Source organism: Enhydra lutris, unplaced genomic scaffold, assembly GCF_002288905.1.
Source record: "Enhydra lutris kenyoni isolate GAN:26980312 unplaced genomic scaffold, ASM228890v2 scaffoldscaffold9, whole genome shotgun sequence".
NCBI lineage: Eukaryota > Metazoa > Chordata > Mammalia > Carnivora > Mustelidae > Enhydra > Enhydra lutris.
This window is the reverse complement of record NW_019154093.1, coordinates 73,005,246-73,025,084: the sequence shown is the minus strand read 5'-3', so window position 1 is coordinate 73,025,084 and position 19,839 is coordinate 73,005,246. Positions and strand designations below refer to the sequence as shown.

Here is a 19,839-nt window from a genome sequence, read left to right as displayed (position 1 = left end):
AAATAAATAAAATCTTAAAAAAAAAAACAACAAATACTTCTTTCTGATAGCTACATTACATTCCTTACTACAGGCACACCATAATTTATTCAACTATTCTCCTATATGACAGATAGTCATCTTATCTCATTTTTGCCACTATAATGTTGCAATGAAGATCTTTATACATATATCTTTTTTTTTTTTTTAAGACTTTATTTATTTGAGGGCATCTCCGTTGATTAAGCATCTGCCTTTAGCTCAGGTCATGATTTTAGGGTCCTGGGACTGACTCCCACATTGGGCTCCCTGCTTGGCAGGGAGTCTGCTTCTCCCTCTACCCCTACCCCTGCTGTGTACTCCTTCTCTCTCTTCTCTCATGCTCTCTCTCAAATAAATAAAATCTTAAAAAAAAAAACAACAAATACTTCTTTCTGATAGCTACATTACATTCCTTACTACAGGCACACCATAATTTATTCAACTATTCTCCTATATGACAGATAGTCATCTTATCTCATTTTTGCCACTATAATGTTGCAATGAAGATCTTTATACATATATCTTTTTTTTTTTTTTAAGACTTTATTTATTTGAGGGCATCTCCGTTGATTAAGCATCTGCCTTTAGCTCAGGTCATGATTTTAGGGTCCTGGGACTGACTCCCACATTGGGCTCCCTGCTTGGCAGGGAGTCTGCTTCTCCCTCTACCCCTACCCCTGCTGTGTACTCCTTCTCTCTCTTCTCTCATGCTCTCTCTCAAATAAATAAAATCTTAAAAAAAAAAAAAAAAGACTTTGAGAGAGAGAGAGAGAGAAGGCAGAGAGAGTACATGTACTAGAGGGGGGAGGGGCACAGGACAAGGACACTCCCCAGTGAGCACAGAGTCCATCTCAGGGATCCATCCCACAAGTCTAAGATTATGACCCGAGCCAAAGTCAGATGCTTAACCAAATGAACCACCCAGGTACCCCTATACATATATCTTTATTTACCATTATTTTTATTTCTGAAGGTGAGGCTCTGTAAGAGACTGTTGGCATCAAAAGATATGTGTCTCTTATTTTACTGTATGTTGCCAAATGCTTTCTCAAAAGTTTTTAACCATTCGCATTCCCACCAGCAAGCTTCCCAATTACAGCATGATTATCAGTCTGATGGGTCAAAGAAAGAAACTGGTCTTGATTTGCATTTCCACTAAAAACAATCAATTCAACGTCCCAAACTTCAAATCACCTGTTTACATCCTTTATTGCTCTATTGAGTCATTATCTTCTCCTTAACAATTTGCAGATACTCTATATATTAACCCTTTCTTCCTACGCATGGTATTTTCTTCTAATTTATAGTTTAGCTGGTGTCTTCTACCATATAGGGATTTACAATTTTTACTTAAGTTTTTTTTTTTTTTTAATGGGATGTGGGTTACCAGATAGTTTTTTTTTTTTTAAGATTTTATTTATTATTTGACAGAGATCACAAGTAGGCAGAGAGGCAGGCAGAGAGAAAGGAGGAAGCAGGCTCCCTGCTGAGCAGAGAGCCTGATGCGGGGCTCTATCCCAGGACCCCGGGATCATGACCTGAGCTGAAGGCAGAGGCTTTAACCCACTGAGCCACCCAGGTGCCCCGATTGTTTTTTTTTTAAATCTAACTCATGATAGCCTATATTTTCTCCACATTTTGCTGTTTTACATTTTATTCTTTAGATCTTTAATACATATGGAATTCATTTTAACTTGCTAACGTTGGACTAAAATCATGCCTAAGTAAATAAACAAGGAGCAAAGAATCATGGTAAGCAGATGTCAGAGCAAAATGCCTTAAGACACAAATGATTTGCAAAATGTCATTAAATAATGAAAACCTAGTATTAAATATTTATGACCTAAACAAAACAACATAAAAGAAAAACTATGGGATAAGAGAAAACTATGAGGAATCCAAGTGGACAGGACAGCTGGGTGGCTCAGTTAGTTAAACGTCTGTCTGCCGGGGCGCCTAGGTGGCTCAGTGGGTTAGGCCTCTGCCTTTGGCTCAGGTCGTGGTCTCGGGGTCCTGGGATGGAGCCCGGCGTCGGGCTCTCTGCTCTGCGGGGAGCCTGCTTCCCCCCTCTCTCCGCCTGCCTCCTCTCTGCCTACTTGTGATTTCTCTGTCAAATAAATAAATAAAATCTTTAAAAAAAAAAAATGTCTGTCTGCCTTTGGCTCAGGTCATGATCCTGGGTTCAGGATAGAGTCCACATGGGGCTCCCTGCTCATGTGGGAAGCCTGCTTCTCCCCCTACCTATTGCTCCCCCTGCTTGTGTGCACATACTCTTGCTCTTTCTCTCTCTGACAAATAAATAAATAAATCTTTTTTTTTTTTTGGACAGTGAGTGAATCACAGCAAGAGAGGGAACACAAGCAGGGGGAGTGGGAGAGGGAGAAGCAGGCTTCCCACCAGGCAGGGAGCCCGATGCGGAGCTCGATCCCAGATCATGACCTGAGCCAAAGGCAGATGCTTAATGACTGAGCCACCCAGGCACCCCAAAAAAATAAATCTTAAAAACAAACCAAAAAAAAGGAATGCAAACAGAAATAAAGAAAATATAACAAAGTGAAGATCTAAAAAACAAAATCATAAAGAATTTAAGCTGAAAAATCTTAAAGAACGTGTAGTCCAAACTCTTCATTCTTTAAGCTCTGAAAGTTAAATATAATCTGGAATGAAAATCAAGTTTCCCAACTCTTAGTCCAATGAGAAGAAATAATAAACCAGTCTTTTATAAGTAATGCATAATGACAATGTGTTTGAAAAATCAAAAAGAGTCAAAAGCAAACTTGTGGGACCATAAAGAAATGTACATTCTCAAAAAACTTTTATACATGTTACTAATTCCCAATTAGGATTCCAACAGATTCTGCTGAACTGTGGCCCAAGTTATTTAGTGAATAGGTAAGAATCTTTTTTTTTTTAAAGTAGGCTCCAGGCCCAGTATGGAGCCGAACACAGGGCTTAAACTCAAGTCCCTCAGATGTAGACCTGAATGAGCTGAGTTCAAGAGTCAGATGCTTAACTGACTGATCCACCTGGGCATCTCAGGTAAGAATCTTTATAAAGGTAAATCCAGGAGCCCGGGGCAGGAACAAATGCAATACTCATTATTAGTCAGTTGAATGAACAGACTAAACTGCACATCGGAAAAACCAATTAGGGCTTAAGGCACACTGTTTAAAAATTGTATGAAAGTAGAATATATGAAAACTGAGGACTACTTTAAGACCAACTAAATGTATACAAAGGCAACTATTAAAGCACTAATATTTCTAGGCAGGGACTTAGTAAATTCTGTATTTCTGTAAAGAAAATACTTAATAATGTAAGGTCTGTTGGGTTTCTCTCTTAAACATAAAGGTGTGAAGATAAAAAGCTACTGTTACAAAATTATTTAATGGTAATACAAGTCAGAATAGTAAAGTAGTTATTCTGGAGAAGAGGGTAGGATTTGGACTGGGAAGAGTTATGGGGTACTTGGAAGCATTTTGTATCTTGATCTGGGTGGCAGTTACATGGATAAAAATCCATTCAGCTGTCAATTTAGCATTAGCACACTTAACTATATGCTTAATGAAATCTTAGTTATTTCCCTTCAAAACAGAAACAAGAAAACTTCCTTTCAGCATTGTTCCAACAGAATCTCAAAAATGCTAGACACTGATTTTTTTTTGCTAATGACTGATATCCAAAAGAGGAAAAAAAACCTTCCTTTTTAATGATTCCTCACTGCCTAATGTCTAAACTATTTAGCTCCAACCTACCTTTTGGTCTTCATCACCCTATTACTTGCAATAAATACTCCATATTCAAAAGGAATTGTTGCCTCTCCCATAAAAACTGTACTTTTAGTATTGGGCCCTGGCTCAGATTTCCCTCTGTCTGGCAAAATCCTACCACATTTCAATTGCCCTTCCTCTCTGGAGTCCTCCTTGATCCACTTCCAGAAGGGCAATGATTCCTTTTTTTTCTGTTCTTTCATGAAACATTTTGCATTGCTAATACAGCACGTGCTACTTGTGTGTCATCACCTCCCATTGAACTGTGAATTCCAGGAAGCCAAGATATATATGCACTTAAGATAGTGTGCAGCATAGATACTCAATTAATACTGATTTTAAAAAATACATGACTGTGCAAATATCCAAAAATTAAAATAAAATTTTGCTTGACAAGATAAAGTTAAAATGACCAGAATGAAAAAATACATAAAACAAAAATAATTGATTAAAGCAAAAATATATTTTATATGTGATTATATTTGAATGGAAAACTTGTAGAAGAATTTGTAAGAAACCTAAGAGTGGTTGTATCTGGAGAGGGAGGCTGGGACAATCTTCTGCTACCAAAATTGTTCTGCCACATCAAGGTATTTAGACACTTAAAAATGTTAATAGCAAAGATTATGAAATAGCATGGAAAATGCCATGTTGATGTTAGGTACTTAAAAAAATGAATCACACCTGGTGATTCACAGACCTGTACCCCTGGGGCTAATAATACATTATATGTTAATAAAAAATTAAAAATTAAAAAAAATGAGTCACATTTTTTTTTTTAATTTTTTTATTTATTTGACAGAGAGAGGGAGATCACAAGTAGGCAGTGAGGCAGGCAGAGAGAGAAGGGGAAGCAGGCTCCCTGCTGAGCAGAGAGCCCGATGTGGGACTTGATCCCAGGACCCTGAGATCATGACCTGAGCCGAAGGCAGAGGCTTAACCCACTGAGCCACTCAGGCGCCCCATGAGTCACATTTTTTAATATAAGGACTAAAAAAAGGAAAATGTGAAAAAGGAGAAAAGCTTATGATTAAACTTATAAAAGACTGCCTTAAATACATTCTGATTACTTTTATCTGTAATTTTTCTAGAGCAACTTTCTCTTAACATTTCCTATAAAACATGTGCTAAGAATCACAGACATCAGACTACTACTTACAGACAAGAAAAAAAGACTGCAATGAGGAAAAAAAAAAGCCACAGGTGGCTTGAGCTTGCTTTGTTTTGTTGCTTTATTTTTTAAATTGATTTATCAAATTTTTATTTAAAACCTTTCATCAGTGATTTTTTTTTTTTTTTTTTTTTTTTTTGCTAGTGCTTTCCTATAGCAAAAAGTGGCAATTGAGCAATACCAACCACTAGAAACTTATGCTGATTTTAGGTATGGAAATTAGTTTTGCAAATAAATATAGCCTTTGCACTCAAAATAGTAAAGCTTTTTTTAAAAAAAGTGTTTTTAAGGGGCACCTGGGTGGCTCAGTGGATTAAGCCTCTGCCTTCAGCTCAGGTCATTATCTCAGGGTCCTAGGATTGAGCCCTGAATCAAGCACTGCATCTGCAGAGCAGAGAGCCCGATTCCCCTTCTCTCTCTCTGCCTACTTGTGATCTCTCTCTCGTGTCAAATAAATAAATAAAATCTTAAAAAAAAAAAAAAAAAGGAATTCCATCAGAAAGGATGAATACCCAACTTTTGTAGCAACATGGATGGTACTGGAAGAGATTATGCTGAGTGAAATAAGTCAAGCAGAGAGAGTCAATTATCATATGGTTTCACTTATTTGTGGAGCATAACAAATAGCATGGAGGACAAGGGGAGATGGAGAGGAGAAGGGGGTTGAGGGAAATTGGAAGGAGAGGTGAACCATGAGAGACTATGGACTCTGAAAAACAACTTCAGGGTCTTGAAGGGGCTGGGGTTGGGAGGTTGGGGGAACCAGGTGGTGGGTATTGGAGAGGGCACAGATTGCATGGAGCACTGGGTGTGGTGCAAAAACAATGAATACTGTTACGCTGAAAATAAATTTAAAAAAATACAAAAAAAATAAAATAAAAAGCTTATCAAGACACATTAGGCAGTAGTGAAAAGTGACATTTGAGAAGGATACTTCAAATGCTACAGAAATGTAAGAGGCTGGGTTAAAATAAGAAGCCACTATGGAGATAGTAGCCCCATTTGAGCCAAGATTTAAAGGCTAGCTAAAATTTGGACAGGTGAAGAACAGGCATAAAGGAAGCATTCTGAACAGAAATTGGCGTAAAGATGGAGAAGATTTCAAGAAGACTCAACAGTACAGACTAGTTGAACATCAAGATCATACAAAGAAAAGGTAGAAAATAAGGTAGGTTAAGGTCAGGTTATAAGTCTTCAAAAGCAGACTAAGTATTTGAAATCATTTCTAGACAACTGGAGGGGCTCTCTCCGCAGGTCTTCAAACAGGAGATCAGCATGATCACAGCACTGCACTGTAACAAGAAAATTATTCTGGCAGCTATTGGCCAGTTAGGCTACGAGCAAGGGCTTGGAGGGTTAGTAAGGAGGCGGAGGCTACAGCAATAAACTGGGCATGAGATAAGGCTCTGAACTAAGGTTTAAATTAAACACTACAGAAATTCACAGACACATGACATGTTAACTCTGCAGCCAGAGGATCTGGGTGTGAATACTAAATCTATATTTAATAGCTCTATCAGGTATCTAAAAAGAGCTTTATTGAGATGTAATTTGCGTACCATACAATTCACCCAAGGTGTACAATTAAACAGCTTTCAGTATATTCAGAGTTGGGCATCCACCACCATAATCAATTTTATAACCTTTTCATTACTCCAAAAGGAAACCCTCCCCTTAGCCATTATCCCTGAATCACGCCATCTTCTCCTCCCCCCAGATGTACACAACTGCTAATCTACTTTCTGTCTCCAATTTTGGACATTTAACGTAAACAGAGTCATACAACATGTGGTTATTTGTGAATGGCTTCTTTCATCTGGCACAACTTTTTCAAGATTCATCAATACTGTAGCATCTATCAGTAGTTCATTTCTTTTTATTAATAGTTTGTTGTAGGGACATACCGCTTATTATTTATCTACTCATCAATCCATAGGTATTTGGGTTGATTATTTTGGCTATTATAAATAATACCGCTATGATAATATGATACAGCTATGATAATATTTTAGTATCTATGAAATAAAGATATGTATGTATTTTAACATCTATGAAATAAAGATAATCATTCTTACCAAATTTTAATAGATGTAAAAAATAATGCCTGGCACAGAATAAATCTTCAAGAAATATTAGTTTCCTTCTCCCTACATTTTGGGTAATTTGAAGGTTATTTAGCTTTCTACCATGACGCAACTAGCAAATCTAGCTAGATCAATCTAGCAAAACCAAAAGAGTAGGATTCTCCTACCTCTTAGGAGATTCCTTCATCATTTCTTACAGACTCTATTCTCTTTTGCTAACAGAACTCAGAGTCCCTCTTCGGTCTCTCTCTTTTTCTACTTTACTCTCTATATGTTGAATGAATGTCATCTTGTTTTTTAGTTATGTTTCTATTTACACAAAGATTCAAATAATTGTTTTTTAACCCTGACATTTCTTTCCTTCCTTTCAGTCTCCCATCTTATCTTGCACTCCATCTTACATCCTGGTGCAACCTCAAGTTAACAGCACTAGACGGAAATTTTGTTATCTCTAAACTCTACCTCTTGCCCAGTTTCCACACTATCAAAACGGATGTTACTGTCATTAACTGTTTTTTCTTATAAAAGCTGATGTTAAAGATCATATATAGCTTGGCAATTATTTTTACAATGCAATTCACTACCACTTTCATGTATATGCACTTACATACCACTGTCATTGAAAAATAGTACCAAATCTTAAGTCACCCATGCAAATCTTAAAAAACAGAATGCCAACCTTATAATTATCAAATTTTAAAAAACATGTTATCATAACTTAGTTTCCCCCATCTATTTATACAGTCGTTTTAAGTATCTAGTATGTTCAGCAATATGCCAGTTACTGATTTGGAGTTTTAATTTTATACAAGGAACTCTGTAACTCCCATAATTTTGTTAAGTCATTTCTATCCTTTGCTTAACAAACCAGAGTCAGAAATACTAATTAGATGTTACTCCTTTTCCATTACTAGGCCATAATTAATTTGAACTCACAAGCCAAACAATGATGGTTCTTCCTGTTTTCTGGTTTTATTCCTTCTCTAACCTGTCAGACCTAGCTTTGGAGTGATTTTTATGAAATCGTAGATGATAAGGCAGAAGAGCAGAACATCAGTACCTAACAAGCAGTAGTACAGTCGGAAGAGCAGGGAGTGGCCCAGAGAGTGTAGAGAGAGAAGGTGCAGCTTTTGCTCCGAGATTTAATCATTCAAATTGTTCCTTCTCCAGAACTCTTTAGAAAGTGGGCTCCTCTAGGAATACGGAAGAAGGGTCTATTTACAGAAAGGTTTTATTTTTCTTTTAGAGGACCGAAAAGTGTAGTTCTAAAACCCTGCTTGGTACTAAAACGAAGATGCCGAATAAGCAGTCTTTGGAAACAAGTGTGGGGAGAAGGGGAGGGGCGGATTACAGAAACACAGTGCAGATTGTCCCGGGTGGAGAGACATCACCGACTGGTGGGGCTCCGGGGGTAGCAGAGGAGCGCTGGGAGCCCCGCCGAGGATAGGCACAAGGGCCGCGCGAGAAAAAGCCAGGCTGGGGGCCGCTCACCCAGGGCAAGGCTTCGGGGCCAAAGCGAGGCCGAGGCGAGGCGGTGCCCCATGAGAGGGAGAAGGCCACTCGCTCCCGCACCCCGCCCATTCTGGTGCTGGCAAGAAATAGGGGTAGGAAGGAAAGCAGGAAAAAGTCCTAGCAGGGACGCTGGTCCCAAAGCAACAAGTGCCCGCGGCGGCTCCCTAAGAGACTGCTGGTCCGGGGCAGGAAAGCAAGGCCAAGTGTAGCGGCCTCCTGGCCTTCCCACGCTCAGCCCCTGCCCCACCGCACTCACTCTGCCACACGACGCTCTTCAGCCCCCGTTCCGTCACCGGCGGCGCCATCTTCCCAACACTGTAGAAGAGCGGCGGCCGCCTCCGCCTCGCAACCTACTTTACCAGGGCGAAAGCAGCTCTGTGGCCCGGCCCCCACTGACTGGCCGCGCCCTCCGGTGTCGGCACGCGCGACTGCAAGGGGATTCCCTCCCACTCCTGGACCGAGGCTGCGCAGTGAGGGTGGAATCGGCTGGGGCAGTAGTGCGCCCCCTAACGGGAGTCTCCATTAGCAGAAATTCATCGACCTTTGAGGTCAAAAAGCAAAATTGTTCCTGTGGGTTGAGAGATAAGGCGATGTAAGAAATTCCGAATTCACGCATACAGTAGTTGAAGAAGTACTTCCGTCTCTTTGCAAAAGAAGTCTCCACTTCGCGAAGCAATTCATAATACACTTCACTCAATAGACAGCTCAACTACCGAATAGAAAATTTATCCCTTACTTATTTTATTCATTTTTCAAGGACGTAATAATTGTGTAGAACTCTGAGGTCCCCTCCAGTGTGTCCCTAACTATGCAAGACTTCCAGGGTACTCAAATAAATGAAAAACCCACTTCCGAAGAATTTTAAATCTCCTTTGAGACCTCCATTATTGGCATGTTGAAGGTAGTCAAAAGTTGATTGAAAAAATGAATGTCTTGGGATGCTGGGTGGCTCAGTGGATTAAGCCTCTGCCTTAGGCTCAGGTCATGATCTTAGGGTTCTGGGATAGAGTCCTGCTGCCCCTGCTTTTGCGCGTGGGTGTGTGCTCTCTCGACAGTTACGAAATTTCTCTTAAAGAAATTTTTGGCAGAGAGCTATTTCCTGAGAGGGTGCTTTGGAGGTGAAATCAAAGTAATCAATCACAAAATAAGTCAGTTTAGTTGCTGAGAGCCCCATCTGTGACATAACAATCATATACATTGTCAGGAAGTAGACTTTCCTGCAGATTTGCAAAGAACCAATAGTCTTAATAGGAAAGTGGAAATGGTTAGTTACTATACTCGTAATAATAATGGCTAATATTTACTGAGTGCTATTATACGCAAGGGATCATGGTAAGTGGATTATCTCATTGATCCTCAAAGCAACCCTTAAAGACAAGGAAACATACTCTGCTTGTGGTAGAGTGGGGACTAGGATAAGGCATAAGTTACACAGAAAGCAGTAGAGTAGTCTATGGGATAATTTGCAATATATGCTCTGTAGGAGAGAAAAGGAGAATGAAGAATAAAAGCAGCCATAAAATGGGTTCAAGCACACCCTGTGGCGTTAATGGTTTTTCCGTTCATGGCTTATATGGGAATGGAAGCTGGAACCCTGGCCTCTTTTAAACCTACTTTAAATGGACTCAGTTGCTCAGGATCTTAAACAAATGAACACATCATTTCCCTCTCCCTTTTCAATTGAAAATCAGAATCTGCTGAGTATAGGAGGTGGAGCCTCAAGCCATGAGAGAAAGACATGACAGTGCAAACTCACCCTTTTGAAATGGAGCTTCTTGCCCTAGAGAGTCAAACCAAAACAGAGAAGTGAGGTGGGTGAAGTGTCTCCAGGTGCCAGGGAATGACACAGAAAGGCCCTCTGGGGTTGGAAGTTTGACTTGGATCACATGGGATACAGCTGTAGCTCATGCCCCTGAAGGCTACATTCCAAGGTGGCAGAGTGTTACAGTGGAACAAATGTGTGCCTTAGCCTAAAATCCTGGCTCTGCCTCTTAGTAGCAGTGTGACTTCAAACACCTCAGTTTCATTGCATTTATGTGTTACAAATATGATAAAACCTCACACAGCCCAATAAGATGAAAGCACTTATTGGCATTTTACAGATGTGAAAACTGAGATTCAGAAGTTAAATAAATCATGTAAGCCCTCAGAATGGCTCCAAGATGATTGCCTTTTCTGTTGTACTGTATTGTATAACCTTCCTCGCTCCCCCAATTTTATATAAGCTCCCTGAGCTATCTGTCTTTCCTAGTTTGTTTGCCTAGGCAAATTGAACAAGGAATTTGAGTCTCCTGAACATGACAAGGCAGAATGCGGGGTAAAATCCAACAACACTGGTCAGAGGTGAAACATCTGTGTATGATGTTTTGAAAGAATTTGAAAGAAGAAAAATAATAAAAATAACAAGGGCTGAACATAAAAGCTCTTGAGTTAGGGCAACTCACTAACTCACCATCTTATTTCCAGGTCTTCTTCCTTAATAACTGGTCACTTAATCATGATAATCCAGAGAAATAGTCTCCAAAAAATATCATGGATTAGTAGGTCTCATCAATGCTGCATATTTATGTGGCCCCGTGATAATTTGTGTTTCAACTGGTTAGCTGTGTAAACATGAGTGAGTTACTTGACCTGAGTCTTATATTCCTTGTCTGTATAAAAGACTAATGTTATCTAGCTCATAAGGTTGTTCTGAGAATGAACTGAGTATGTGGAAAGCACCTAGAAGCACATGGTATGTGCTACACCCATGTTTTGGTTTTATATAAATTCACCCAATGTGGACCATCTTGTCTTCTGTAGAATTCTGACCAAAATAGCCCAGCCTCAGATGCCTCAGTAAAGTAGATGGCCATTTCCTTTTCCGTGTCCTGGTATTCATAAGATTTAGGTGTACTGGTCCCAGATCCCTAATGTCCTAGAACCAGGGATTCTTACCTTCATTTGGCCTTAGCCCTTGGCTCTGTGGCCATTCCAGTCAGCCATGGACACAGCTCTATATGGAGAGAACACCCTGCTGGCAAGTGGGCTCAGCACACAGTCTCACATGAGCCTTCCACCACAGCCCAGAACATGGTTGCCCTCACACAGCATGGACCCACTCTGAAACCCACAGACACCTCCAGATCATCTCACCAATCGTTCCTCACATGCCAACCCCCTCTGCCTTCTGTTAAACAAGGAGGCTATTAAACTGAGGTGGTACTAATGCCTTAGCAGCCTGTGTAAGCAAACCAAACCTAAGCCTATACATGTCTCAAAGAAATCAAAATCTGGGACACTTGAGTGGCTCAGTCGGTTAAGCATCTGCTCTCAGCTCAGGTCATGAGGATCCTGGGATCAAGCCCCGTGTCGGGCTCCCTGCACAACAGGGAGAATCTCCCTCCTTGTGTTTCTCCCTCTCTCCCTCCTTGTGTTTGCCTATGTGCAGTCTTTCTATCAAATAAATATATAAAATCTCAAGAAAAAAAGAAATCAGGGGTGCCTGGGTGGTTCAGTTGGTTGGGCATCTGCCTTCGGCTTGGATCATGATCTCGGGGTCCTGGAATCAAGCCCCACATCAGGCTCTCTGCTCAGTGGGGTGCCTGTTTCCCCTCCCTCCCTCTGCCTCTCTGCCTACTTCTGATCTCTCTCTTTTGAATAAATAAATAAAATCTTAAAAAAAAAAGACATCAAAATCTAAAGACAATCAATCAAACAGCCAATTAGGTTTTCCCAAATATGGAAACCACTTAAGCTATAGCCAATCAAATAATATTCTTGCTTTGCTTCTATCTCTTCTCTATGAAAGTCTTTCCTTGAGATTCTGTCAGTGGAGTGCTCCTAACCACTTCTGGTTTGGTGCTACTAAATTAGAATCGGGTTTGGCTCAAACTCTTAAAATGTTTAATATGCCTCAGTTTATCTTTTAACACTTCTTAGCCTCCTATCACTGAATTTTGGGAAGAGCTCACCAAGGCAAACCTTCTAAGTTTCTCAAACCTGGCTATATGTCACTTGGTGAGTTTGTTAAAACTATAGATTCCCAAGCCTGGTCCCAGATGTACTGAATTAGAATCTCCAGAGGTGATGTCTGGAAATCCTTACTAAGCAATGAGTTCTCCAAGTGACGTACACGCACCTAGTCCATCTCCTGTCCATATACTCGTGTTTAAGAACAAAAGTGCATTAAACTCAGCCCTCCTCTGTGGTACTCTCTGATGCAACAAACTCCGCTTTTCCTACTCACACTGTTTTTTTTTTTTAAGATTTTCTTTATTTATTGGATGGAGAGAGTGTATGCACACAAGCAGGGAGAGCAGCACAGGGAGAGGGAGAAGCAGGCTTCCCGCTGAGCAGGGAGCCCAATGTGGGGCTCAATCCCAGGACCCTGGGATCATGACCTGAGCTAAAGGTAGATGCTTAACTGGCTGAACCACCCCGGTGCCCCTACTCATACTATTTTTTAATAAGCCCTCAAAGGACACACATTTTTCTAGGTACGATAGGTTTATATATCATTGTCTTTCCTCTCCAAAGATGAATATAGTGCAGTGTGAGTGGGGGATGTGACCAACAAGATTGACAGTCCTCCCCACAAAACGTGTGTGCATGTCAGTCTGCAACTGAGGAAGGCTTTGCCTTGACTGTCCCTCCATCGAAGTCTTTGTTCAGTCACAACCTTGCTTACAATCTTTCCAGCAACAGGCCAGCTGCTCTGCCTGTGCAGATGCTCACACAGAGGTAACATCACGGGATGCTCTGGGATGGCCAACACTACAAGCAGCTTGGCTTCCTCCTAACTTGAGATGAGGGTGTTCGTTACTACAGGCTGCCCTGGAAGATGCGGCTCTCCAACCTATGGCAAGGTCCTGCTGGAGGTCTGTCTTGAGATGAGCAGTGTCTCTGCATGGTGGATTTCAAGCTCTCGGGGAGTGAACATTTGCAGCCCTTGAATGGCAAGAGTGCTGCGTGGCAAGCGCTGGTGTCCATGAAATAGCTATGAAGTGGATGTGTTGAAGTCTGTGTAGTGTTTGGCTACAAAATCTCAGAGGCCGTTTCTGTGAAGCAGACCTTTTACATTTCCAGAACTTTCCCAGTGTGTGAACTCACTGTGGCAGTCTTTCAGAGCACTTTCTGGATTTTTTTCTCTACTGAGTCCTCCTCACAGCAGATCTTGAACTCCTGTGCAGGTGAGGACTCACCTGACCTTGCTTGCCTTCAGGTGGTGGAGTCAGAGTTGTCCTTCCAGAGGCCAAGAGAGCTTATCCTACCCTAGAGGCATTTTCATATTCTAGCAGAGCTTTTCCACCTCTATCACACTAACAAGGGAGTCAACCCTGCAAAAAATATGGGAAGAATTTTTTTCAAACAAAGCCAAAAAAAACTTTGCCTTCAACTCATACTATTTCAATTTAAGTTACTCACTAGGTTAAGCCTCTGTTTTTATCCGTGGCTCACTGTATCATTCTGCATTTCTTTTCCCTCTGTAAATCACTGAAAGGGCAAGGAAGGGAAGAAGCCACAGATACATTAAATACACAGACAGTTTCTTAAACTAAAAAGCTCCCAAATGTCTCTGAGAGTTAGCTTAGTGTTTTGATTTGAATTGCTATTTTTGTAGTACTTCATGGCAAGAAAACAGGAAATTAAGACAATCTGAACTGTTCAAATGGCTAGAAGAAACTGAGAAGTAGGTTCCGACTCACCAGGTTGCTTTGGGAAATGACCCCACCCACAGGCTCTCAGAGCTCAGACTGCCCACTCAGGACAAAGAACTTTCTTCTCTACCACAGGCCAAGTTGCTATGTTCTCAGACAGCTCCCATGTTTTACTGAACCAGGGGGCTGTGTCAGGACAACATAATAAACCCATTTAACTGCTGAGGGAGTTTTGGGCAGGAAAATTCCCCTGAAAGTACAGGTGAGGGTGGATGTTGAGGACAAAGAATGTCTCTATGGAGTGATGTCAGGCTACCTCCTGTTAGAGCACCCTTGCCTCAGATAGATGGTTTTCCCCTTCTCTTCCAACCTGAATCAAATTTCCAGCATCATAGTAGCATCTTTGATTTAGGGCTGTGGTTCTCAAACTTTAACGTGACTCAGCATCACTCAGAGGCCTTATGTTAAAACAAAGGTTGCTGGGCCCTAGGCCTGGAATTTCTGACTCACCACTCATCAGGTCTATGGTGGAGCCCCACAAACTGCATTTCTAAGAGGTTCCCAGATGTCATTCATGCTGTTGGCTCTGGGACCAGGCTTTGAGAACCACTGAGTTAGGGTATTATGAGGACTGAAGTTACAATGAAAGTATCTTATTTAGAAGTAGCAAACTATGGGGGTGCCTGGGTGGCTCAGTGGGTTAAAGCCTCTGCCTCCAGCTCAGGTCATGATCCCAGAGTCCTGGGATCGAGTCCTGCATCGGGCTCTCTGCTCGGCAGGGAGCCTGCTTCTCCTCTCTCTCTGCCTGCCTCTCTGCCTACTTGTGATCATTCTCTCTGTCAAATAAATAAATAAAATCTCTAAAAAAAAAAAAAGAAGTAGCAAACTAAAAGGTTAATAACTGGCACATAGTAGAGCATGAGATGAGCTTAAATGGATCCAAATTAATAATAACTACCATTTATTAAGTGCTTTCTATGGGCCTGTCATTGTGCCCCACAGTTTACCTCTCATTTAATCCTCATAACATTTGATGAGTTGATTATTCCAATTTTCAGGAAACCTAGGCTGAGGGAGGGTTGAAGCACCTTGTGTAAGCATAAGTGATAGCAGAGAGATTTGAACCCAGATCTCTCTTAATCCATTCATGCTGTTGAAAAGCTTTAGGATAGTCCAGGAGCCAAGGAAGATCAAAAGTCTTAGACCAGGGGTGCCTGGGTGGCTCAGTCATTAAGCATCTGCCTTTGGCTCAGGTCATGATCCCAGGGTCCTGGGATCGAGCCCCACATGGGGATCCCTGCTCAGTGGAGAGTTTGCTTCTCCCTCTGCCTCTCCCCCTGCTTGTGTTCCCTCTATGGCTCTCTCTCTCTCTGTCAAATAAATAAATAAAATCTTTCAAAAAAAAAAAAAAAAAGTCTTAGACCAATGAGATTCCCAAGACTTTCCTTGCTGTGTCCGGGGGCCCCATGTCACCCAGAGACCTAATTGGATCAATCCCATGTATATGGAGGAGAAATGCTAAAGCTGGAAACAACAGTTTTGAATTCTTCCCTAGATATAATGAATTCCATATGATGTGGAAACTCTCAAATGATCTGGCTTACTCTTATTTCTGAGAGTCTTGCAGGATGTACTTAAAGAGAGGGTCAACCTTGATAAAGAATGGAGAAGTGAGGGTTAGGGGCAGCCCAGAGGGACAGAGGAAGGGAAGAGTAGTGACCTAGAGTGGTACTGGTACTGTTCAAACCTCAAAGTATCAATATCACTGGGAACCTGAAAGAAATACAGAGACCCAGGCCCTATCCCACCTCTACAGGCCTGGGCATCTACATTTTAAAAAGTAATCTCTATACCCAGCATGGGGCTCAAACTTAGGACCCCAAGATTGAGAGTCACATGCTCTAACAACTGAGCCAGCCAGGCACCCCTCTACATTCCTTATTAGCTCTGCAGGAGATTCTGATATACATCAAAGCTTGAGAATTAATACCTAAGCAGTGTTTCTAAAATTTGAAAATGCATATGAATCACCCAAGGGTTTAATAAATCAGAGTGGGGCCTAGGATTGTTCATTTATAAAACATTCCTTCAGAAGATTTTTTTTTTTTTAAACTAATCTCTACACCCAAAGTGGGGCTTGAACTCACAACCCGTGAGGTCAAGAGTCACATGCTCTACTGACTGAGCCAGCCAGATGCTCCCTGAGACTATACATTTTGAGCAAGCTTCCTGGTGATGCTGATGAGTAGCAAAGTCTATGAGTGATGGTTTTCAAGCATTTTTTTTTTTTAAAGACTTTCAACTCTGTCTTTAACAAAATCTTAGGGATGGCCTCCATAACACACCACTCGCCTCCTGCCAGGGACCCCCAAGTCACTTCTCTTACCCCTCTGGGGCTCAGGGGAAACCTGGTTGAATACTGTTCTAATACTGGACATAGTTTCCAAAAATGCAGACCCAGGCCTGTGTACATTTTTCACTGAAGACCAGGGCTGGCGGTCATGAGTCCTCTGGGAGTTTTTCAAAGTAATGTTTTATAATTTAGAAGTTTCCTTAGTTTGTTTTTAATCAGCTAGGCTGGCTTCCCAATAGTTGCTGGAAACAAAAACCTTTTAAAAATGAACGGGGCTTCTGCTTATTTCAGACCTGTGGTGGACAAGAAATGGAAAGCATGTGTCCTGCTGTCCTCTGAGAAGCAACGGATCAGGAAAGGAAACAGAACAGGCAGTGGAAAGAAACTCCACACCCAGTTCCTGCCAGTGGAAGGAAATGTTGGATGGGGAGCTGGTCCAAACTGGGAGGCTCTTCTGGGGAGTTTGCTGATAGGAAGACTTCATTTCCACTCCTACCCTCTGAGGTCAGCTATGTCTGACTGGGCAAGTGGCTGTGTGTGTGTCTACCCCGTCTGTAGTTTGGGGTTAATAGTATTTCCTGGGGGTTTCCCCAAAGCCCCGAACCAAGCAGGTGCCTAGAAGGCATGGCAGCAATTCCTTGTGAAGCGACCCGTGCTACTCACTGGGTCAGCACTCACAGCTCTGTGGTCATCCCTGCAGCCTTTCCAAGAGTAGCCTCCATGTGCAGCTAGTAGTCTCCTAGCCAAGATCAGTCCTGAGCACAGCCAAGGAGGTGGTGAGGGTTATCCTTTGTCCAACTTCCCTTTAGCAACCCACGTTTCCTCCACTGGGCATATCCACCCTTGCAAACTGGAAGCAGATGTATTGGCCTTTTCTGGGCTGTTAGCAGATTCCCTCTAACACCTGGCTGCTACAGGCTTGGTCAGACATGCAGTGTTGATGTCACTGGCATCACCTGGGCCTTATTAAAGTACAAAGTCTCAGATCCTCCCACACACACCAAATCAGAACCTGGTTTTAACAAGGCCCCAGGGGATTTGTATGCAACATAAAGTTTGAGAAGGTCTGCTTGAAAGCTGTAGTTCTTGGGCTTGGCTCTGCTTTAGAATCACCTAAGGAGCTTTGAAAAATACCAATGCCCAGACTTATCCCAGACCAATTAAATCAGCTTTTGTGGGGATAAAGCCCAGGCATCAGTTACTTTTAAGTTCTCGAGGTGACTCACTGTCCAGCAGGGCTGGGAACCAGTCTCAGAAGTGAAGGATGAAGCTGCTACCTCTACTGAACCCTATTTCCATTTTCCTGTGGGACCCTAGGAGGATGAAACGATTTCCGAATGCAAAGGAATTTGTCTCAACCGGTGGAATCTGAGGGGAGGCATTCTAACAAGGCAGAAAAGGTTGTGGGAGGGGAAGCCAAGAACCTCTCACATCACAGAAAGAGTCAGCTTTGATCCCTACTTCATTATGACACCCAAAAGAGCAACAAAAAAAATTTTGTTTTATCCATGAGAAAAATGACTTACCCATTCCAAGCGTACTTCCGGAGCAGGTTACTGTAATGAATAACAACAAAAGCATTTAAAATATATTAACTGATATATTCAAGATAGTGAAGACATTAAAAAAAAAAAAAAAGATAGTGAAGATATAACTTAGAGAATAATGGGCTAGGGGCACCTGGGTGGCTCAGTGGGTTAAAGTCTCTGCCTTCGGCTCAGGTCATGATCTCAGGGTCTTGGGATCGGGCCCCACATCCGGCTCTCTGCTCAGCAGGGAGCCCGCTTCCCCCTCTCTTTCTGCCTGCCTCTCTGCCTACTTGTGATCTCTGTCAAATAAATAAATAAAATTAAAAAAAAAAAAGAAAGAAAGAATAATGGGCTAGTCAACCAAAGAATGAATAAGAACAGGCTTGAGTGATAAGAGGAGATAGCTACTAGCAGTAGGACCCTGGGCAAGTCACTTCACTTTTCTGTGTTTTAGTTTATCTGTAAAGTGGTAAGAATTAGAACGCCAACCTCATAAAGTTGTTACAGGGACCAATTGAGTTAGTATATGCAAAGCCCTTAGGATAATGCTGGGCACATACGCTCAATAAATATTAGTCATTAGTATCATTTACAGTATTGTCCTAATTATCAAAGGAAGGCACTGATCAATATCACTGATATTGAAAAAAAGAAACCCAAAAAACAAAACCAAAAAGTTTCCCTCAGACTCCTGGTTTTTACCACAGAGATGGAGCAAAAGTGGATTCCCTAACTGGAGTCTAGACGCCCAATCCTTACTAAAGTAGAGTGACTGCAGCCTTGAGCTGGCATCCCACCAGAGGGTATCAGAGCTCTAGCCAACAAGGACTTCTGGTGGCTAACATACTGGCTGTAGGATCATAGGCAAACACAGAAACTCACTAACTCAGTAATTTTTTAAATTTAAAATATATTGGGTGATAGTTATGTGGTACGTGTCGAGAGTCCAGAGATGACCATTTGTTAGGGAATATAACACATTTTCAACTCACAGTCATATGGTGTGGTAAAGATTCGGGTGATATAGGGGTCATAAAAGAGGGAGCAAGAAAACTAAATCAGCCTCTAGAAATTGGAGAAGACTTCACAGTGGCTGGTGGAGTTCCCTTGGTGGAGGTGAAATTCCAGAAGAGAAGAGTACTGTATCAGCTCAGAAGCATGATTATGGCATGGAGTAAGTGTGTGGTGAGGGCAGGTGTGTGTGAATGATCATGACCTGAGCCAAAGGCAGATGCTTAACCAGCTGAGCAACCCAGGCACTCCTATTTTTAATTTTTTAATGTAGCTCCTAGAGAATTTAAATCTTTTCATATATGGCTTGCATTAAATACTATTGCACAATGCAGGTGTAGGAAGACCAACTACGGACAAACTAGGAAGAGCCTTGAAAGTCATGCTCAAAGTACTGACTTTTATCTTATTGGGCAATGGAACACTTTGAGGACTTTGAAGCATTAAAGAAACACAGTTGGATCAGTGTCCTGGAATGACAACTCTGGTAATTGTACAGAGGCTGGCATCAGCTCAGGAAAACAAGACTGGTGCAGTATTGTAGGGGGAAAGTGGTGAGGGCCTATCATACAGCAGTAGGTGTAAGAGAGAGAAGAGAAGTTGGATTTAAAAACCATCATGACGGGTGCCTGAGTGGCTCAGTGAGTCTAGTGGCTGACTTTGGCTCAGGTCATGACCTTGGGGTCCCGGGATTGAGCCCCGCATCAGGCTCCCTGCCCAGCAGGGAGTCTACTTCTCCCTCTGCCCCT

General features: G+C 41.8%; 2 protein-coding genes across 2 annotated transcripts in view; both read right to left on the bottom strand.

Moving 5' to 3' along the window:
• The window catches only part of LOC111143276 (syntaxin binding protein 3), a 55,952-nt gene extending 47,023 nt beyond the window's left edge, over nt 1-8,929 (bottom strand). Inside the window, exon 1 of the mRNA XM_022496904.1 lies at nt 8,815-8,929. Within this exon, the coding sequence (XP_022352612.1) occupies nt 8,815-8,863 (49 nt within the window). The 5' untranslated portion in view covers nt 8,864-8,929. The remainder of the gene's footprint in view (nt 1-8,814) is intronic.
• The window catches only part of LOC111142939 (fibronectin type III domain containing 7), a 37,029-nt gene continuing 26,103 nt past the window's right edge, over nt 8,914-19,839 (bottom strand). Inside the window, exons 11-12 of the mRNA XM_022496299.1 lie at nt 18,077-18,106; nt 8,914-9,221 (exon numbers count right to left, since the gene is read on the bottom strand). Coding sequence (XP_022352007.1) covers nt 8,914-9,221; nt 18,077-18,106 — 338 coding nt within the window. The remainder of the gene's footprint in view (nt 9,222-18,076; nt 18,107-19,839) is intronic.